This window comes from Anser anser (genome assembly GCF_964211835.1).
Source record: "Anser anser genome assembly, chromosome: 14".
NCBI classification, from domain to species: domain Eukaryota; kingdom Metazoa; phylum Chordata; class Aves; order Anseriformes; family Anatidae; genus Anser; species Anser anser.
This window is the reverse complement of record NC_139735.1, coordinates 7,062,501-7,085,183: the sequence shown is the minus strand read 5'-3', so window position 1 is coordinate 7,085,183 and position 22,683 is coordinate 7,062,501. Positions and strand designations below refer to the sequence as shown.

Sequence of the window (22,683 nt, the reverse complement as noted above, 5' to 3'; positions counted from 1 at the left end):
TTGTGCTCAGCACTAACAAGTGTCTAGCCTGTGGACGTTAACAAACATCCCCTCGGTGTTGGCTTGGCCAACTTGCCTTGTGTATACTTGGTGAGAAAACCGAAATCGTTGCCTGGGCACCAGCAGCCCTCCTGCCCTGGGAGGTATTGCAGCAGAAGCAGCTTTCCCCTTCTCGCTTCAGCTCATGGCATGCTGAGCCTGCTGCATTAATGGGAAGCACTACAAAACCCTTTTGCTTTTTCAAAGCCATCCTCCCCGGTGGTGCACCTCCTGGCACTGCAGCTCGCTGGGACGGGTCGGCATCACAGCGCGGAGCAGCCGGACACACCACGGCGAGGTGCAAGCCCCACGCAGCACCCGTGCCGAGGGACTTGCTCCCACCGGTGGCACGGGTGAAGGAGGTCCAGCACGGGAGCTGCTGGGCTCAGCCTCCTGCTCCTGCACGTCTGGGCAGCCTCGGTCACCTGTCGTGCAGCTCCAGACACGCTGCATTGACCCTTAGCTGCAAAGCAGTGCCGTGCAAGCAAGCCAACTTAATCATACATTTTAAAATTGCTTTGCGTGCCGTGTCACAGCCCAGCTGTGACAAAGTGAGGCTTTAATTCTGGAGCTTCATCCCTGTCCTGTGGGTCCCCAGGGCACCTCCGGAGCCATCCCTCGTCCTGCTCCTCTCTCCCTCGCACATTTGGGCTCGCTGAGCTCCGTGCGCGGTTTCCAGAGCCCTCGGGCAGCACTCAGGAGCGGGGCAGGGAGGGCGGCCTGGCAGGGATGGACGCGGGGGCTTTTTGGTGCATGCTGATGAGATGGCAGGAAATGGGAGCCAGCAGGGGTGGGCAAGCAGGAGCTGAGCGCGGCTTATCGTTTAACCGCAGAAAGGGACTCTCACAGAGACGGAGGCTGCTACATACGTAAATAGGCAAACATCAAACACCTCGGCTTCCCCAGCCCCTGGCCCTGGTGCCTGCCTGGGGCTCCCAGAGCATCTTCCCCCAGCAGCTGACAGGCAGAGCGGCTGCTGAGGCGCATGGGATGCTGCAGGCACCGGCCGGGGTGATGCGATTGCTTTTTGCCCGAAGCCAAATTGCCTTGGAAATTAAAAGCTGCTGGAGTCACAAAAGAACTGCAGTCCTGGGGGTGGGAGCGGAGCTTGTTGGTGTGACGAAAAGCCCACGGACTATTTTTCCCTGATAAGGAGAGACTTGTACCAAGAGAGGACTGGAGGACGGGAGGCACGAAGTGCTCGGACCACTCAGCTGGGTCTGAAGTTAGTGATGCATAACTGATGAAACTGCAAAGCCAGAAAAAAAGCTCTCCCTAAAACGGTTTTTCCGGAATGGGAAGGGCCCAGGGTACCCAGAGACAGCCACAAACAGGGCAGGAGAAGCAGGGACCCTCCTGGCTTGGTCCTCCTCGGGTGAGTTGTTGCTGCAGGGCACCGCTGGCTGGGGAGCTATGGGGTCACAAATGGGGCATGAGGGGAGAGAGTACCTTATGCTCTCCTGCGTGGGCTCTTCTCCTGGGCTTCATTGGTGGCACACAGCCATTTACCGTCACCTTTTTTAACTTTGGATGGTCTTCCTCACTCTTCTGAGTGGCCCTTGGGCAGGGAGTGTGCAGGCTGCCCAGGGACGGCCAGGAGGGATGTCCCCTGTGCAAAGCTGGTGGCTGGGGCTTGATGTCCGGATGGCTTGCACGACGTTTGGGTGAGTTTGGGCTGGTGGGCAGCTGTATTCTCCTCTGGTTTTGTAAAGATGCCAAGATGCCCCTGGAGAAATGTGCCTTCTTGCCCCCACCACAAAGATGCATGCACAGCGCTTGGCTTCCGAAAACATGCGAGGGGCTGGTGTCAGCAGAAATGTTCTGTCCTCTTCGACCTCAGTGTCAACAAAAGCCAACAGAAAAATATGTATATAAATCATCTAAAAAGTGCAAGAGGCACAAACATCGTTTTAATCCTAGGGAGAAACCAGAATCTTTGACGCAAGCAGACACTAGGTGGCAAGGAGAGAACTAGAGATGCCGCAGGAAACACCGCGGGCAGCCCCCGCGAGCTGCCAGGGGGCCGTTTGCCCACAGCCCTGGGGACCGCGGGAGACATCTCCTTACAGAGCTGAGTGCTGCCTCCCCCAGCGAGATCAGGGGTCCCGGCAGGGGAACAGGTAACAGGAAAGACAGTGATGGAAGAATTGGTCAAGGGAAATATATAAAGACAGGAGGGGATGTCTGGGTGCTCTGAGAAGACTGCATCAACAACCCTCGACAGGAAAGCCTCCCTGGGGCATTTCCGTGCTCCGTGGATGCACACAGAGGCAGCAGTGCCTCTCCACATGGCTACCAAGCACTGCCCATGGAGGCTGACGGGCTTTCCCCCACTCTGGAGGGGGCCAGGAAATGCTCTCCCAGTTACCCGTTCAAGACCTACTATAAGCTCCCCATTTTTTTTTCCCAATTTACATAATTTTGGGTTTCTCGGCCTGCACAAAGCAAATTCCCTAAGCCTTTCCACCTGCCGCACTGCCCATTTTCAGCCCCCATTCCACCTCCCCTGGCTCTGGAGCTGCGCAAAGCCACGCCACGCAGTCCTGCCTCGGTCCTGTCAGCTAGCAACCTCCTGTTGGCTCCACAGACTGTATTTCAGGCCTGATGTGAAGCTTTGCTGCAATCCAATCAAACCAATAGTCCCTGGTTGGCTATTTCTTTCCTGGAAAAGTCACTTCCAGTAGTGTTATCACTTCAGCAGACTCACAGGAGAAACCTTATGAGGCCCCTGAGGATTTTCATGCTAATGAGCTCTAGTCCATCATCAGTTCGTCAGTGTTTGTGTTTCACCTGGCTGTGTACAAAACCAGGGACTCCTCTGGTACAGCTCTCTTTGTTCACTGTCCCTTGCCATCCTGGAAGAGGCTGATATTAAAGGAGAAGAATGAAAACAAAAGTATCTTTTAGCCCCAGATCAAGAGATGTCAGAGTCATAAAAACAACAGCGACATGTCAGGTGCTTGAGACATCAGGAGACCTGCCCAAGGTTTCAGAGGGAGCTGGAAGGACCAAGGTGTCTTCAGAGGTTCCCACCTGATTATGAGAAAGCTAAACGCTTGGTTAGCACACCTTCTTCCCACTGGCCAAGCTACAGCGGTAATGAAATCCACCATGAAAATCCATCCAGGGTTCATCTTTTGTCTCTCAGCATCTTTAAGCCTTAATGCTCCTACTGCTTTCCTTCCCCTGCCTCCTCTCCCAGCCCCACAGGCTCCTGATGAGCCACGCTTGTGAAAAGCTGGAGGGGATTTGCCACGTGTCGCTTCCAAAGGCCCAGGGGCAAGAAGCTTTAATTGCAGGATTTTTTTACACAGGGTGTTAAAATTTAATAAAGTGAGTTTCTCTGATTTCCCTTTAATGAGATGATCACTGTGTGTATGACATAATGTTAGGTTCTATTGGTGGGAACCTCACAGAGGGGTTTTAAGTAATCACACCAAGAAAGAGAAAAAACTGAAACCCAAGCCTGTGATAGTTATCCTGTCTTAAGGACTTACTTTGCAACTTCCTTTAGAGATAAGAAACTGGGATCATTTCTTGAACATTATAGCACGGCCAGGGATCTTCTTTTTAAATGGCTTCCCTTGGGAAATGGGGCAGGAGGTGGGCTTTTGGGTTTGCTCGATTGTGAAGACAGCAGGGATGGTGTCTTCTGGGGTGTGTTTGGGGAGTGCAGGGTGAGCGATGCTGAATGAGGTCGGGTGAAAAGAAAACCCTGTTTCGAGCCAGGACAGCCTGAAAGCATTGAAGCCACTGAGAAATAATAATAATAAAAAAAAAGCCTGAAATTGTTCACTCAGCCCCTCTGGCTGCCTTGCTCCTCGGCTTCCCTTCCCCTCCTTTCACTTCATGCTACCTCCACACTGAATTTTGTTGCCCTACTTTTGTCCAGCCTTCTCCTAGAGATAAGATAAACGCTATTTTCAATTAACAAGATGTGATTGCTGAAAGCAATAGGAGGCAGTTCATTTAGAGCCAGCAAATTAATTGAAACCTAAATGTACATAGTCAGTCTATTGCTGGGGGGGCAATTATTACCATCACTTGGCCCTTGCCACGCGAGGAGGCAGCATCTGCCAGCTCCGCAGCTGGGCTTTGCTCAAGTGCCCAGGCAAAAACTCGCTGTGATCTTTCCTGCAGGTCCTCTCTTGGCTGCTTTTATCCCACCTTTATCTCAGAAGAGAAAGCTCTGCACGGCCATAACTGTAAATTAGAGCAGGAGGGTGTTTCCAGGGCCTTTCCCACTGATGGGACCCAAACTTGGTTTCAAAAGCAAGTGGTTGGACATGGCAAGATCTTCCTCCTCATTCCTCTCCTCCTTTGGAAGGGCTTTTGCTGCCATGTGCAAGGTGAAAGCAGGATCCATGTGATATTCACCAGCCATCCAGATCCTGCCCTCTGTTCCTGCCCAGAACAACTGTTTATGAAGATACAGCTGGATCAGCAACCTCGGGGATTTTTCTTTTCATTAAAATATGTTTACAGATGACAGGTAGCAGAGGGCAGGATGGCAAAGCACTCAGCCAGTGAAAGAAATATCCCATGGTAAGAATGCTGCTCCATGCTGTTCAGGCCCAAATGCCTGAATGATGCTTCATGGGGCCAGCCCCAGCCTTGGGTTTTCTGATGGTTTTCTGGAGCTCTTCAGAAAGGCCCCACCAAACGCTGCTGCTCCTCAATCTATGGATCAGGGCACCGTAGGAAACAGCCCACTCCTTACCGCACAATCCACCTCAAAGTGCTAAAAAGCAGCAATTACCAGCCAGCCTCTACCGGCGAGATGACAAACCCACCAAACAAAATCGTCTTTTTCCCGCTGCACCTCGCTGCCGCCGAGCCAACTGGCACAAGGACGCTGCTTTTTTATTCCTGTACAATTTACGCTCGTAAGCCTCTCTTCCCTGCCTCCCTGCCAAGTGTGGGGGCAGCCCCACGTGTCGGCTCGGGAGCATTTCTGCGGCGGGAACTTCTCTGCCAGCCAACTTGGTGCTCGTACGAATCTTCTCTCACCTTCGAGCGACGCCGACAGCGGGGGCCGCCGCGGCACGGCTCCGCTTACGGAGCCTGCATGTTCACAGGGAGCAGCTGAAGCTGAAGAAATGAGGAAAGCGACACCGCAGCACCTGCAGAGCATCGCCTCCTGCTCCTCCCTGGAGAGCAGCTGCGGCTGGCTTTGCCGGGACTCAGAGCAAGGGTTCCTCACGCACTGATGGCTGGTTCGTTATCCTCCCCATATCCCAGCTCACCATCCTTGGTCCCTTCTCTTTCCTGCTTTCTTGCTTTGGCTTTCAGGAGAGGTTTCCCAGGCTGACCGGCAGCTTGGAAGACTGTTTTCAGAGAGAGGATGTGGGGCTGCCCAGCCAAGGAATTGCAGAGACCTCCTGTCCTTGCCCTTGGCAAGCCCACACTCCGGTAAACCTGACGAGCACAATTAAACCCCCAGGACACCCCAGTGAGGGCATTTCATGGTCAGGTGTCATTTAGGTGACTGTGGCCAGCACGCCACTGATAGGCAGGGATGGATAGGATAGGCAGGGTGAGGCTGGAAAGGATTTCTTGCACCACTGAATTCCCAGTTACTCCAGTCTCGGGTCAGCTTTCTCTATGGTGTCCGGCCAGGCTCATGCACGACATTTTTGGTACCACGCAGTATCGTTCCCCTACTCAAAGTCTCTTGCTGTGACCCCTGAATGTGTTTGCTTTTTTATTTATTTATGATTGTAGCACATTGTCCCACTGTTGTCAAACATCCGTTAATTGGCCAGCAAGTGTACCCACAGCTTCACCTGCTCTTTTCCAGCAGTGGGTAGTCTTGCAGCCAGCACCTAAATCATGGTGTTGAGCCACTGCCTTTCATCCTGTTTTTCTTCCCCCCAGACTTGAACTCTTTCAGTTTTTCATAGGAATTAACAGTGATTGCAAGATAAATCCTCTGCAAAAACTATATGTACCCTTCCTTCCACCCAGTTTTGCTTTGCAGCACAACTCATTATCTTTTCCTTAGATGTCTCACTTTGACAACTTTTCTTTTATAGTCTTCATTTTAGCTAATGAGCTCCTCCACAAAATCAAATGTTTTCGTGAAGCTCATTTCCATTAAACCTGCTGCACCTTCCTCCCTCAGAAACACAAGCATCTTCAGGAGAAAAACAGACAAACAAAACAAATCACAGCAGTCTGTCACGGTCTGACTCTGGAAAAGCACACAGTGTGGTTTCTCTTGTTTGCAGACTGTTGGCACGAGTCTGGATATTCCTCCCTGGCCTGGAGATGGGCTAGATTTGCTCTTCCTGGCACACAGCACTACCTGATGCAGTATAGTTATCAAAAAGTTATCCTCCCAGCCCCCCAGCTCTTTGCAACAGTTTCTTATGAAGCCCCAGGCACATTACACAGCAGTTTTCAGGATACCTTTTGACCCTTCTTAATCACCATCCCATTATTTCTGCACAGCAGCCTCAGCTCTCTATCAACAGCTGAAGAACTTCTTGCTGTCAGAGGGATCAACCAGCAAGTCCCACAGCCCGGGGTAAGGGAGCCTGAGGACAGGGCTTCTTCCTCCTACTTGGGGCATTAAAACCAAGCCAGTCCTTTTCTCCCTTCTCCTCTCTAGGTCCAGGAGAGGATGCAGGCAGGTTGCAGCAGCCTCTCTGCGTTAGGGCAGCAAGCCACCTGCCTCCCTACTGCTCTTGCGATGTCCTAGCTCATTGCAGAACCCAGCAGAGCATTTTCTGCAAAGCTACAAATGTGGGCTTTGCTTATCTTACGCCTTAAAATATCTGTCTGAATTAACTTTTCAGTCCCTTCAGGAAACACAAGAGAAGGAGAGGGAGGTGATGTGGAGCTCCTCCTCCTCATAGCATCAGAGCACAGACTGTTCCCTTCCTCTGACCTGGTGCAGACTTATGGCGTCACAAAGTCCTTTTATAAAAGGATGAGGGTTTGCTGTGCTAGGATCCTATCAAAGCACAGACAGAGCTTTTGATGTCTTGCTGAATTCTGCTAGATGTCTAATGGGGCCTCAGATGGCTGTTGGAGCCTAACACCTGCTCATGAGTCCCTGGGAAGAGATGCTTGCGGCTGCTAGTGTTACAGTTGATGACCCCATCTCCTACCAGGGGTACTAACCACCAACCTGGGGGCAAGCTGGCCACAGAAGGGTTAATTTTTAATTCCCTATGAGCCTTCAGTGTGCACAAACCTAACAGTTTGGTCACCTGCCTTTGGAAAGCACAATTAACAGCATCATGGTTTGCTCTTTCATCTTATCATAGGGATTACCACACCAAAGGGAACTGACAGTAAGGATGTAAATGTCCTGACATTTCTCGCTCCAAAAAGCTGCTCTTTGTGCTTGGCTTTGATTTGTTTTATTGATGTTGCTTTCTTTTTAGATGACACACGTGCTCACATGCGTGCAGACACGCATGCACACAAAGCTCACTTTGAACGTATCAATTGCTGCCCATTGAGAAAGATCAATGCTTTCTTTAAAAGGCCTTATGATGTTAGATTGCTTTCAAATGGCTCTCCCAATATCCAATATCTCCCATATTCCTTCCCGCAGCCAAAAATACGTGAGAGTATATACACTCACTTAAAATTCACAACTACTTTAGCAGAAGAAAGTTTTAATGGGTCTTTGCCACATCTCTTCCCAGGTTTCAGCTGAACCAGGACTCTGGGTTATGATGGCCATTGGCCCACAGCCACATTTCAGCACAAAAATGGGAAAGAAAATCACAGCAGCCTTTATCCAGTCTTTCCCCATGTTTATTGGATTGAAATTAGAAGTGCTCATGACCATTTTTTGTCAGTTAAAACCCCTGAAAAACAGAGAACTCATAAACTACCTCTGTGGCAACTAAAACCCACGGGGTCCTCCAGAACCCCTGCGAGACCTGGTGGGCAGGATGGTGCTGGTGTCCCGCCGCCCTGCAAAGCGGGAGGCAGCAGGGGGACCCCAGGCTGCTGAGCCCGTCCTGTCCCATGGCACAGCCTCACCCGTCCCTGTGCCAGTGCTGGTGTCACCCTTGGCTACGTGAGCAGGGCGGTGAGGGTATGGAGTTGGCAAGGATGAAAATGAAATACGGATAAAATGAGCTGACTGGTAGGGATTTTCTGTCTGTCTAACAATACAAATAAAAAGGCCTCCCCCAGCCTAAGTTAGTGGATGCTTTGTTCAGAAAACTTCCTGGAAATCTCTGCTATTTTATGTCCAGTAATTGCAGTCCATTTGCAGCTGGCCCTTGGCTGCTAAAGGTTTCTCCAGAGAGGTTTCACTCCTGCCCGTCTGCCCTGCCTGTGGGGCTGTGCCTCAGTGCTGCAGCTTCCCAATCACAGCCCTTACCGGGCTCCACGGAGGAGAGGCAGCAAGAGGCCACTATAATTTCACAGCGATAATGCTCAGCACTTAGGCAGGTGTTAGAGGGCTCAATTGAGCCGTTAAGCACGAGCAGCTCCTGCCATGATGAGAGCCAGCAGGCACGGGGCTATCAGGATCCCTCCTGGACCACAATAGCTCCTGCATCACCCCCGGGCTGCCCCAGGAGCTGGAAAATGTCCCGACAAGGCAGTGGCCACCGCTGTGTGGTCTGGACTGGGATCTGCTGCTGCTACCGCTGCTACAGGTGGTTATAGGGTCCCCACAGCCCAGCTGAGGAGCACCAAGCCACAGCAACCCGAGGGGACGAGCCGGGGGTGCGGGTGTGGGTTTGGAGGAGAAGCACAGCGGGTGGGCTGTAAGGCTGCCGAGCTGCTGGGAGAGGGGACAGGCCACGGCCCTGGGGCCCTGCCTTCCTGGTGCCCCTGCTGTGTTATTTGGATGGGCCCTGGAAGGATATGAAACTCTTGGTTTTTTTTTGTTATTTTGGTTTATTTTTGTCTTTCGTTTGTTGGCTTTTTGTTTATTTGTTTGGCTTTTTGCTTGTTTGTTTGACTTTTAAAAAAAAAGGCTTGTTGTTTGTTTGTTTGGTAAGTCGTCCCAACCCGCCCTGCAGCCAGCAGTGACTGGAATCCACAAAGGGCCACACTGGCAGCACCCATTTCCATCCCCGTTTGCACTGGTCTGACTGGGACGTGATGCCGTGCACCCATCTGGGGGCTCCTGTGCCTGCGGCCTGCCTGGGCCCTGCTGGGCCCTGCCAGCCCCTGCCAGTGCCACAGACATGGCGGCAGCTGCCTGGGCCTGGCCACCAGAGCGAGGCCTTTCCCCCAGGCCTGGCTTTGCTCCTGCTCTCGTGAAACCACGGCGTGCGAGGAGCTGCACGAGGGCACCTGGCAGGGCAGGGGGCGGCTGGGAGTAGCCCCCCCCAAAACCAAAGCTGTTCCCCCAAATGCTGTGTGTCCCTTCGTAGAGACTCTTCCAGACCAGGAGCATTTTCTTTAACAAATATGAATCTAATGAATTGGGCCTGATCTAATTATGCATTCTGCATTAAGCCGATGCTCCCACTGTCTGCGGCTGCTAGCATAATTAAACTTAATGTACTTTTAATGATGTCTTCTTAACTCATGCATTCATATATGATTAGAATCAAACAGGACGAGCTGTCACGAGTCCAGGACAGATCTTTCAGCCGCTCCTGATGGAAGTCATGTTGAAATATTAATAATGCAGATTTCAAGGTTAACAACATTGGTTTTGAAGAGGGGAAAGCTTGTCACACAGTTTGAGCTAATCTGAGGCAGCAAAACGTCTCCCCTTTCAAGCTCAGCCTCTCCCCGTCTTGCACATGTGCTCCTGGGATCCGGGGAATTTAAGTTTTACTCATAAAGATGTTAGAGAAGTGCACGGCACTCTGGGCAGCAGCTGCCACAGAAGCTGGGAGGATAACTGTGGCACCTCTGGGTGCTCTGTCCCAGTATATGTGCTCTGTCCCAGTATATATGCTCTGTCTTTGCTCCTGTTCCCCTTTCCTGCTGTTTTTCTGAAAATTGGAAGCCCTGGGACCCTGCTTTTGTCTCTGCTCTTGTTTGGTAAAGAGAGATCAGGCTCTGTCCCCCCAGCCTCTGCCAGCTTTGCCTGTAACCTTGGTGCAGGCGATTTGCTCCCTTGAGCTGCACACCACCTTGTGCAGTGGGGCCTGGTGGAGCTTTGGGATTGCTACTTTGGCTCCAGAGTCCTATACAAAGCAGGTAACAATAATGCAACTATTATTATTTTTTTTTGTATGTGTGTGTGTAATTTTTTTTTTCGTTAGCCCATGGCCTGGCAGGTAGGTTGTCTTTTGAGTTCCTGAGAGCAAGTTGTGAAATTGTCTGAAATCCTTCCAACAGGAAAGCATTGATTTATTACACTGTAATACTGATGCGAACAACACCATGTACCTTTCATCTAAAAAGTCAGGACTTATAGAACACGACATGCCATTAATTCTGATGCCAGCTCAAACAGAGGAGGAAATACTGCCAAAGGGATCCAGAGAGCATGTTAAACCAGCCCTGCAGAGTAATGAACATACTTTGTGGCTGTTACATTATACAATATTGATCCTTAGGAATGAAAAGGTACCTTGACAGCTAATTTGGGCCATCAAAAGCTTCTCTTAGTATCTATGTATGCACATGTGCGTGTGTGTGTGTACTTTCTAAGTAGTGCATGAGAAAGAGATATGCAAACATTGGCAAATTAAACTTCTCTGTGGCGAGGATTGCTGCGTTTCACTGCTCCAGAGACAGGTCTCCCCTTGCACACGGCCATGAGCTCACGCGGGTATCAGCCCCGTGGAGATGATGCCCAGCGTCTCTCCATCCCCAAGACGGGTGCACCTTGGGGCAGCCAGGCAGTGATGCCTCCTCAGGAAAGTGTGCATCAGCAAAAGGGAGCCCAGCCGAGGTGCCTGGACACAACCAGGTGACCCAGTGCTTTGCAAGACAGTGGCTCCATGTAACACCCCATTTCCCTGACCGAGATCCCCCGCTTTCTGCACAGGATGGGGCTGGAGGCACCACGCTGCATGCCGTAAGCTGCTGCGGTGCAAGGCGACCCCACTGCCCACTGCCCACGTCCTTCTGCTCCTGTTTACCTGACCTGGAAGATGTGTTCCTGCAGGGAAAGGGGTCACCACCCCTTTGTGACATCTGTAAATTCATCCTGCCCATGCTGGTAAACACTATCGTATTTTCTTCTAGCTTTCTCTTTCTTTTCAAGCAGATTTTTGTTTCTGAGGATGCAGACCCCAGCAGTGGGACACCGAGCAACATGTGGTATTTGCATGTTACAGCTGTTCTGCCACCCCTTTCCCTTGGCTCTGGGTGCAGCCAGGACCCTGCAGCGTGCTGCGACCATCAGCACCTCTCTGCAGAAGGCTCCTTGCTGCTGAGTGGTGTGTTGGGCTACGGGATCTGTTCTGAGAGTGATCAGAGGAGCTGGAGTCTTGTCTCTGTTCCCATCCCAAAGGAAGGCGAGTTCATGGGCTGGCTAAAGACATATGGTGGTACAGAGTTGTCTGCAATCAAACAACCACCACCTACATACCCAGAGCCTACTCCAGGCTCCAGAGAGGAGTAGCTGGCAGTGCTAGAGGTGAGATTGATGGACTAAGGAAGGAGAGATGGGAATGGACAGAAAGGAAACAGGAGGTGATGCTGCAGGTCAGGGCTGAGGGGAGAATCCCAGAGTGGGAATGGCTAAGATACTGCTGGAAACATCATTCTCAAACTACTCCACAAGCCAGCCCTTCATGCCTAGAACTTTTCCAGGTCCTAGCACACTAAATTCATCCCTCTTCTACACTCAGGACATCAGGAGCTGGAGAAGAAGAGAGTGGCTGCATGTAAGAAGAAAGCTGGGAGTGGTGTTACCTCGGTAATGACGCTGGAGCAACATGACCAGCAGTTTCCATGGAGCCCAAGCAGTTTGGGTTGGCACTGTATAGCATCTTCTGTGCTGGGGTTTGCATGTGGATTTTTCCCCCAAAGCCCTGACCTGCTGCAGGCTGGTGGGCTGCTGTGTACGACATGGTGATGGCCCTGTGTTTCTGTTAATTAATTTTCTGTTAGAAACACGCACCAAATTGTTCTCCTGGGGACCCAGAGCCATATGTGAAACTTGGGTGACTGTCCATGCCCTTAAAAAAATGATTATGAGCCTGCGTTCACAGTGAAAACATCCTCACATCTCCCAGATCTTTTGAAGGAGATTTGTGGCTGAGTTGCTGGAGCCAAACAGGTTAAAGGTACCCACTGGGTTACAGCAATTGTTGTATGTGCCCCTGTCCCGTCCCTTCACTGAGTTTGGACAATAAAACTTTTGCTGCATTTGCTGATAGGTAGGCACATGAGCAAACAAATCCAGCCAAATCTTTTTGGAGCATCCCAGCTTTGTGCCCTGGTGCTGGGTTTCTCATCCCATAGCAAAGGGATGTCTGTCCCTAGGTGATGCATCTGTTGTTCCTCACCTGCTGCACTTTAGTATTCAGCATTTTTTGCCTTGCCAACAGCTGAAGATGGTTTTATTCTTGCTGGAAACTTTCTCATAAGGGATATTTGATTTTGCCATTAGGAGGGAATTTTGTCCTGCTTTTCTCAAGATATAACAGAAAATTTCTTGTGTGTGTTTTCAACCTCACTGGGAACCAAGAGTGAAGCACTGAGTGAGCAAGAAGAGTATTTTGAGACAAGGTGCACACTCACAATACAGTACTGGATGTCCAAGCAGGCGCGGAAGACCAAGATCGGCTGATGCAGCATAGTCTGCCCATGGGAAACCTCTCCTTCAGGCCCCATTGATTTGGAGTCTCTTGTGCTTTGAAGTCTTCGGGATCACAGCCCATTTCAAAAAGCATTAATTCTGCCCCTTGCTGATCCTACTTTTAAAACTTACCAGTGGGCAAAACCCCCTTGTGAATGTTGGAGACCTCAAGTCTATAATCACAGCCCTGAGGGGTGAGCTGAGACGCCTGACTGAAGGCACTTTGGTGTCTCAGCTGCCCCAGTCAATAAATGGGAATGATGCCACGGGGAAGGGAAGTCTTCCACATCTGTGATAGCAAAGGCTACATCAGAGCATGACGGTCATGATTATAGCTAGTCTTCGCAGCTGTCAGCAACTACATAAATGTCCATGGCCCTTTAAATCCTACTCTCTTTCCCACTTCAACAGACTCTTGAAAGAGGAATTTAGCAGGTTAATTGTGTGAAAATTGAGTGAGAAATATCTTAAACCACTGAGCCTCTGAAGCAGCATGACAGCTCCTAGGAAAGCCAATCCTGGTGTGGATTTTTGGACCAGTGCTGGTTCTGAATAATCGCTGAGCTGACTACGTCTTCTCTTTGTGTAAAAACAAGCTAAAATCCTCGAATAGCCCTCCCTCAAAAAGTAACCAAGAACAAGAAGCAAAATCTTTAAGTTTGAACCCAATGAATATTTAGTTTCCTGACTCTTGGGTAAATATTAGATAGATTCCCAATTTCAACCTGAAGCAGTTTATTTGGCTGCTGTTCACAAGTCAGACACAGCAATAATCAAGGAAATCTCGTTTGATTCAGGTTGGGTAATATTGCCTGAGGGATAACATCATTTTCACTTCCACACATCCAGCACTGGCACAAAATGGCATGGACAGGTATGAAAAATGCATCATGGATCCTTGGTGCTGAAATTCCAGCTGATAGTTTCATTTTTATGTAAATAATAATTACCAGTAAAAATGTTGCTTGAAAAAAGAGAATGTGAAAATAAAAACACTGTTGAGTTTGATAAAGCAAAATCCTTTGCAGTATTGCCAAAAGGAAAAGAAAAAAGAAAGAAAGAAAGAAAGAAAGGAAAAGAAAAGAAAAAAGAGAGTTAAAACAAATATAGCTGTTAAATAAAAGATCCAGGTACCAAAGAGCAAAATTTAATGAAAGCCAAAACTGTTAAATATGGATTCCTGTTGAGAAAAAATGTCAATGTCTTTAAGAGTTTTACCGTTACTCTATTTTTAAGAAAAGTGTAGTAAAAATACATATTACAAGTTAACATTTTTCCACGCTTTTGTCCTATTCCTCTTTTTTTTTTTTTTTTTTTTTAACCCCACCACCGATGAAAAGCCTTTGAAGACTCCATCTCACATCTTCACGTCACAGGCGGCCAGTCCTAGCACGGGCGCTTCGACGTCTGCCTGCCCAGCTGGGCTCCCCATGCCCTGCCACCACGGTGGCTGTGTCTGGAGGAGGACAGGGCGCAGCACCCAGCGGTGCCGCGGCAACGTCCGGGATGCGGCAAGAGCCGGGGCAAGAGATGCATCCGAGGGCTCTGGGCATGGAAACGGGCTAGCTTGAGGGATGTTCCCACTGCACTAGCACTTACACAGAACTGAAGTTAAAAATAAGGAAAGAAAAGTGGATTAAAAATATCGGTAACCAACACAAAGTGATCTGAAGAGGTGTTTGGAGCAGCTGATGACAGAACTCATGTTGGGCAATTAGAGATGGAGATCGCAAGGGCTTGCAGTAGTGGAGAGAGGAAAGCACATTGGCACAAGACATGCTGTGCCTGAGCTTCAGACCTTGATTCTTTGTCTCACTGGTCTCCAAAGTGTTGCAGGACAAGCAGGTAAATGGAACAGATGCTTTGGACCAGGCTGGTGTTAAAGGTGGTAAACATATTGCTCTGCACAATACACTAATGGAAACTGGCATTCAGGCAGCTTCCAGCTCTATTTATGGACAGCTGTATAGACAGGTCCTCCTCATAGACCTGTGCCAGTCATTTGCCTGCATCACTTTGTCTTCACTTGCATCCCTTCTTTTCCTGCTCCTCACTTGCTACGTTGCAGGAAAATTAAAAAAATAAATAAATAAAAAAATAATAAAAAAAAAAGAGAGAGAGTGAGAAAGAAGTTCCAAATGCTCCACTAGCAGCTCTGTCCCCGGACAGATATTTGATGAGCCCTGTGAGAAGTTTTGAACTTGATTTGCCATCAGTGATGGACTTGTGAGATGGGACAAGGCCGAGTGGGTTCCCCATGGTCCCTGCCCTGCAGATCTTCTCTCTCTAGATGCTCCCCTGGGGATCCTTCACTTCTGGGGAGGTGTCTCAGGCTCACCAGGGTGGGAAGCATTTTTCTGTCCATGCCAATGATTCACAGAATGAGTCTTTTGTGCAGTTCTGGAAAACCATCCTTGCCCCTTTGACCTCCGTGCCTGTAGCTGGACTCCCATCTCTCTGCCCAGCAGTGTGGGTTTCTGCAATTCCAAATTTGGTGTCAGCAGCCTGCTCTCCTGGCTTGTGGATGCTTTCCCCTCCCTAAGGATACACAAGCGGGAATCTGCTACTTTTGGCTTTGTACCCAGAGTACAGGCCACAACTTGACAGGAAGGCTGAGTCTGGCCAGCCCCGATGCTATCCAATGTCATGGATGCTTGAATGAAGCTCTTGTAGGGTCTCCTCCGTGGTTTGCTTCAGCTGTTTCTTCCAGGAAGCTATTCTGGCCAACTAGCTAAAAAATGTCCCTTGTAATTAGAAAAATGGCCATAAAGGGATTTCAGAGCAAAAAGTCTGCGATAGTCCCATTGCAGCCCCGTGACTTCTAGCATGTTTTACTGGTTAATAGGCAGCCGTCTAGAACTGGATGTCTTGTGATGGTCTATTCCCGGTTCAGGGTGGTTCCCATACGTGACCACCAAAAAGGGCACACACACAGAAGCTAAGCAATGAAGAAATGGTTCACAATTGCTTATTAGCCCCCAATAACCTAGGCAGGAGAGTGGCATGTGAGGGGAATACTGCATTTACCTTTTCTCTTCCATAAACAGCAGCCTACCATGCTGTTAGACCGACCACCTGCTCTAGTATGCCATGCATGATGCTCTCCTCTCCAGGCACATGATCCTTCTCTTGAACCGCCACTCATCATCTCTGGAAGAATTATCTCTTTGTCGTCAGATTACCTGGGGTTTCCAAACTCACTCATGACTTTGCCCCTGTAAAACAGCCTCATGTTTTTGTTCAGGTTCTTCTTGTGTCAAGTCCTTCCTGTTGCAGGGAGAGCCATTCGCAGCCCTGTCTGCCTTGTTGCATTAACTCCACACCCTGAGTTCACAACAGAACAACGGAAGGCAGAATCGTGATGGAGAAAAGGGGTCAGTGCTGATGCCCTGCAGGGAGTTCGACTTGCCATTCGTCGGATTTTGTTTTTGCTGTTAGTAGCTCAGACGTTATAGTTTGCATCCCGAACTAAATCAGATTAAAGGGCTGAGCAGGGAAAGGGGAAAGGGCTGATGTTACCCTGACACCACAGGAATTAGTAAGAAAAAATATATATATTGCACACACTAAGACTTATTAACAACCAAGTTAAAACAAAATGGCATAGTCCTCATTAGTGTTCCAGTGGTTCTTTGATCAGGGACGGTTCACGAGTCTGTTAAATCCCATTACGCTCTCCTTATTGCAGTACAGACCTGTTTCTGTTCTCCTGCCGGTGGATCTGTTTGCAAAAGAAAAAGGGAAATAGAGTTGGTTTCCTCGAGAAGATCCATCCAATTGTCCCTTCTGTCATCATCATTTGTCTTGTTGGTGTTGGGTTTGGTTTTGGCTCTGGAGGGGGTGGAGTTGGGCTGCCCCTGCTCTCACCCAGGCAATGGGTCAAAAGGCCAATTATAATCCCGTAGCTCCCAGGGACATGCCGGTGCTGTGGCTCATGCACGGGATCGTCTGCATGGATTTGGGGAAATCGTGGCTGACCACACGTCCGTTTTCTCCACTGCCTCCTGCTGCAGCCGGCCTGGGAAGGGTTGATGTCCGTATGGCTTCGTTGATTGATTGCTGTGGGATTAAACAAAAACCCTTTTTAGGAAAGACAGGGGGGTCTCCCCCTGTCCTTAGCAATGTTGGAGAAATTACAATATAAACCAGTTTTGTCTTTGTTACTGTTCTCTCCCTCCTTGTCTCCATTCACTCTCGCTTTCTGCGTGTCCCTACTGCGTCTGATCTGTTAATTCACATCTCTTCCATGCTAAAAATTAAATGTTTCAGCAGTATTTTGGGGTGTAAAGCATACGTGCCATATGTAAAAACTATTCAAACCCTACAACATCAGAACAGCCACAGTGGATCATTCTATACACTTCCCCCATAGATATGCTATTACTACTCCTGTTCTGTTACATGTGGTGGACTCTGACTCACTGCAAGCATATGTTTAACTTTCCTCGTGTGAGAAGCTGAGCATGAGCCTTTGTTTTTGTCTACAGAGATAACTGAGGTAGCCAGGAAATGCAAACCTAATTCAGGAAACCAAATCTCATCTTCCTGTTCCAGATACTGTCCAAAACATTTGCTTTACGAGATCTATGGAAATTGGTTGCTTAGAACAACTATACTAAGAGATGAAGTTCTTTTGGTTTCTTTGCATTCAAGGACACTCCTGTCTGTTTTGATCTGGGATGCCCAGGTGAAGAACCATCCACAACAGCTAAATCTGGAAGGGCTGTTCAGAAACTGTCACTTAGTGGCTCGCCAGGCACGCAGCAGCCTCCTGTGCTGGTGGGATCTGCAGCTCGCCCCGGTGTCTGTCAGGCTGGCTGAGCAGGGGAAGGGTTGAGGCCCTGTGGAAGGGGATTTGAGCCATCTTTCTGGGCACTGGGCTCCACAGAATGCCCTTGAGGTGGGACCACTGATGGTAGGAGACAGGCTAAGAGACCAGATAACACCAATTAGGAGAAGTAATTCCCATGGTGGCTGGTTATAAGATGGCACAAGCACTGCAAGCCAGCACTGACACGAGCTATTGGGGCATTTTGGATAACGCAGAGAAGCCAACACCAGGGCAGAATCTCCTTAGGACTAAAGCTATGGAGCTATTGCACAGTGATACTCTTGTCACAGTGTTTTTGTGACATACCTTGCTTTACATTGTAGACAGCAATTACAATTTAGTTCTTTTATACTCAGGGATATTAATTGCATACCTTAATTTACCCCTGAGCTCAGTGTACCTCTCACTGCCTGTAGAATTTTCTGAATCTCAGTGGGAAAAGAGCTATTGCACATTTTCAGTGAATGAGAAATGTTATTATTGCTGACAAAACGTTAAGCATGTTGTGAAATGGTGACATTAAACCCAAAGGAATGATTGCTTATTTTCCTTTTGATTCTGGGTATGTTTCAGTGCCCGGGGAAGTAAAAATCTCTCTAAATTTTATGAAATTTTCTGCATATTTCGTATACTATACTGACTTCCATGCTCATGGGAGAGGTCAAGATGAAGAAGAAATGGGATGCGTTACTGTTACAGCACAGATCCTGCTGCACCCTCGTGCAAAACAGTATCTGTATAAGGGATAACCTCTGCTAGTCATCTGAGTCAAGACACAGTTGTTCCACAGATGCTGCATTAAACGTGTATTCCCAGGGCTCTCAAATCTAATCCCTCTTGACATGACACTGAAATTTGGGCAGACCAGAATTTAGGCCTGAAACGAATCTCCTGGGTCATAGGAAGTACACTTCCGCAAGAGCATGACAGAGTGGAGAAATAAAACATTTCAGGAGATCTCAGGGCCCAGTTTCTCTCTAAGAGATCCCATAAATCTTAATTTGGAGACCCCACATCACCCACTCCAGGGCATGTACTTATGTATGTGGGAGAACATTGTCCAGCTGGGGTTAAAGGCTGGAAATCTGGCAAATGCTCTGAGCATCTATCATTGCTGCCTACCTGCAAATGGTGCCAGCAGGATGCCAGCAGAGGGAACAACAGGATCTGATTCATTACTGCACTACCCCAGTTTTATCTTGCTGTTAACTTTTTTTTTTTTTTTTTATTGCAGTAAAGGCTATATCACACCAACCCCAACACACTTCATCCATGCTGCACACACATTGCCATAGTCTGCTTTCTTTAATTTTAAGGAATGGCAATGTGTTCCTGTTACCATTTGTGCTATGATTTTGCTCTATATCTGGATTTTGAACTAGCATTATGCCACGTCTGATCTTGCATCAGCTACCCACTATGGCCCACTTGAGCCTCTTTTAGCTTCCTCTGATGCTTCTATTCCTTTCTAGCAAGTCAAGTGATAAGGTCACTTCATTATCCCTATGTCTTGGCTTTCCACCCATGGTCTGGGCTGCATCCGTCTCTGAAGGCAGCTTTGGAGATGGGGTGGTATCAGACAGAAGGTGTGAAAGGCCTGGGAATGGGTTGCCACCTTCATCCGCTTTGATTCACTTCTGGACTTGTAACAAAACTCGATTAAGGCAACCAGCATGGCTAGTCCGAGCCCACCGATGAGGATATAGAAAACCCCCGCCACATTGCTGAGACTCAGAGCGCTCGTCTTGTCCTGGAAGAGAAAGGAGAAGAGAGGGAGGGGAGGGCATGTGGGAAGGAGAACAACAAAATTAATATGAGATTGCTCTGGTAGAGACATTGCACAATATAGCAATGTTGGCATTACATCATCTCCCTCTTTCAATGAACATGTGACATTTCTAAGAGCATTTTCAATTTTTAATTTAGTGTCTAGTAAATCTAATGTTTCCCTCAAACAAACAAATATACATTTTTTCAGCAATGTGACTCTTTGTAAAGGTTTGGGATCGCCGTTTTTCAATCATCTAACTTAAATGCTTATTTACCCAAAATGCCTAGTTTAAATTATTGATTAAAGAAGAAAAAAAAATGTTCTCCGCCTGTGTGACATTTGCTTGTCCCTGATGTCTCGCCTGAAATAACCTGCTCTCTTGGAAATGCTCATTCTTTCTTTCCTAGATTGTTTCCCCCGCAAATTCTGTTGCTGAGCAACACATCGAAATGACTGGATTTTCTTTTTTTTTTTTTAATTCCTTTCCTCTCCAATATTGAGGTTGAGGTGACACCTGAGCTATCCTCATAAACACATCTCATTTCTGTGTAATAAGACAGTTATTTCATATGCAATCAAGACCCGCTGATGCATGTCTAAGCTAATTATTTGGTTTGCAATAAATAGGGCTATTAATGGACTGCTACTCACAGACAGCATCTATGTTCTGATTTTGCAATGCCTAATGAATGGTCACGGCTCTCTGGGGAAGAGGCGAGTCTCGGAGTGACTCATTTCACCAGCAGGGAAACTGAGTCCCCACGTCCAACCCCCATGTCACTCAGTGCTGCTCTCCAAGCCCTGTCCTCCAGGTGGATTTTTTGGGTCAGGGATAGGACCAAAGCTCAGCTCCATGTACCAGGCTCTTGTTTCTAGGTCAGGCTCTCTCTTTAAAGTCCAACCAGGCTGAGGTGCCTTGCTCCATGTTTCTTGTTGCCTTGCAATATCAACTTGCTACCTACTTCCAGCACAGCTTCCCCAGGGCAGGCCCTGATGGTGTGACCAAGGTTTGACCAGCATTGATAGCTCTGCTCACTGGACGATGGATGAAAACTGCATAAAGCTCATTTGAGATGCAGATAAAGAATAATATTTATGCCCTGTAGACATGTCTCCAGTTGGGAAGGAAGCCTTTGTGTAGTTCATGGTGTTTCCTGCTACTCCGTGGACACATGGATGGGTGGGTGGCACGGCTTGTTCCTTGCCCTTCTAGGACAGTTGATTCACTCACTTTCCTCAGCATCTTTTTGGGATGGACAAACAGTGGGGAAGCAGAGAGCAATACTGGAACAGTGTCAAAAAGGTCCAAAACCAATGTGAACATGGAGGGTTTTGAGTCAAGAGCAGTCCATCAGGCAACAACACCATCCTTCAGGCAGGTACAGTTTGCCAAAAGATTCTGTCCTTTGGAGAACTAGGATCTGTTGGCAAAAAAGTTGACCTACAAAGCATGAAAACATTTCAATTTTCAAAGCTAAAAAGCTCCCGTAACAGAAGAGAACTTCTTGGAATGTTCTCTTTCTTCCCTTCTTTATTTATTTCTCTCTCTCTCAATAGGAAGAAAAGAAGATTGCAGTCAGGAATGATAAAAAAAATTTTGGTTTTTTTTTACCGCTTCTCCTTCGTCTGGTCCCACTGTCCATGCAGAGCTGCGAAGCCTTCTGCCCAGCTCGAGCATGTGCTGTTGGTTCCAGTGCCATGGGGAGAAACTTTCCAACCTGAACCCTCTGACGTCTGGTTAGGGGTTTTCCCTGCAGAGTTTTGGTCGCTGTAAAAATCTTTATAAGTGATCTCATTTTCCATGCTTCACTGATCGGCATTGCTGCCAAGAGGTTCACTGCTGTCACCATGTGTGTTACACTGCTGCAGATGTGATGGTCTCCACTGGTGGACAGCTTTGATTCCTCTCTTGTGTAACCTTCACGTGCTGGTCAGTTTGTAGTCTTGTCAATGTTTCCTGTGTGCTCTCTGTAATCAGTGAGTTCTGCAAATATAGGCTTAATTTTTGCAGTTTCCATATTTGAAGGATAATTTATCTGGTCTTTTACAATCTGCTGTCATACATTTTTCTCTTCCAGGCTTGACTGTACCTTTGTTCACTTATCTCTTTGCAGATTACTGGGAAACCCTCATAAGCGCCAGCTGAAAAATGTAGGGAGTTTTTTTAATAAAGATTCAGAAAAACAGATCAATTTCTCTGAGAAGCCTCAAAGGCAGTCTGAAGGGGCTGCACCAGCTTGAAGGATGGACAAAGCCACTGGAGGTGGGCTGCCCTCCTTGACATCCTAATCTTTAAGCCTGGCTCCTTAATGAAAAGTGGCTGATTAGCTCCTGTATGAAGGGATGGATGGGGACAGGGAAGTAGAGCTGCCTATTTGTCTGTCTTACTAATAATTTCCAGCTTATACTTTCAGCTTGATTTGACAGAGGGGTGGAGATCTCCAAGATACTAAGGCTGTCCAAGCTGCGGAGAAGAGAAAACCTATTAATGCTCTCACTTAAATAAATGTATCAACTCAAGCAGGCATCAGGGAGTCCACGTGGATCTTTGACTTGCAGCCACAGATCCTTGAAAAATTAGGCTTCATGGGAATACATGAGTTTAAAGTTTTGTTGGCCACGATGTTTTTGTAATTCCACCCCCAAGTCTGGGGGCCATGGTCCAACAGGGAACTTTCTCAGCCAGCTGCAAGGGCAGGGATTTCTGGCAGCCAGGAAAGGCTGCTGGTTCTTTCTGTCCAGTTTCTTCTTGAAGAAAAGCCAGCACCAAACTGACCGGTTAAGTCTGAGGAGACGAACCAAAGCAGTTTACTTCACCAGTACTTCATACAACTAGTTTTAGACCTGCTGTAGTTCACCTGTTTGCTTTGTGGCATTATAATTACCATTATTACTATCTTGGACAACTGGTTTGAACTGAAAGTTGTCTCTTCCAGCAGCAGGGAAGGCCAAGGAAAGCACAGCAAGGCACAGCAGCAAGCAAGCCTGCTGGGATGGGGAGAGCAGCTGCATTTACCCTCTGCACCACAGTCAGGTTTCTCCCAGTGAGCCCCTGTTGCAGGAAGCCAAGGAGATGGGCAGCCGCAGCAGGGCACTGAGGAGTGCTTTGGGGACACCGCCGATGACGCAGCCTGGTGTGAGCGAGGCTGGGAAGCGAAATTGCTCCCGTGGTGTTGCTTGACTTTTTGCTCATCCTCTCCTTTTCCTGTTTGCTTCCTCTCCTCTCCCAGCAGGACTTGCAGAGAGGTTCTCTGGGTGGGAGCAGCATCTCGTCGCTTCCATTGACCTGGGGCACATGAAGGGCAGGCGATGGTGCACGCCACACCGAGGCTTTGTCTCCTGTTTTGT

The 22,683-nt window shown here is 48.4% G+C and overlaps 1 protein-coding gene across 8 annotated transcripts in view; it reads right to left on the bottom strand.

The window, feature by feature from the left end:
* Positions 1 to 13,862: 13,862 nt before the first annotated feature.
* The window catches only part of GRIA1 (glutamate ionotropic receptor AMPA type subunit 1), a 186,859-nt gene continuing 178,038 nt past the window's right edge, over positions 13,863 to 22,683 (bottom strand). For 5 of the 8 annotated variants that reach the window (XR_014572352.1, XM_083798708.1, XM_083798709.1 and 2 more), the window contains 2 exons: positions 19,180 to 19,314; positions 13,863 to 16,813 (listed from right to left, as the gene is read on the bottom strand). Coding sequence is in view for 5 of the 8 variants with exons in the window: in XM_083798708.1 (XP_083654834.1) it covers positions 16,625 to 16,813; positions 19,180 to 19,314 (324 nt within the window). In the remaining 3 variants the exon portion in view is untranslated. Of the gene's footprint in view, positions 16,814 to 19,179; positions 19,315 to 19,793 lie in introns of those variants that run through there. The other 3 variants (XM_083798710.1, XR_014572351.1, XM_083798711.1) reach the window with 3 other exon arrangements.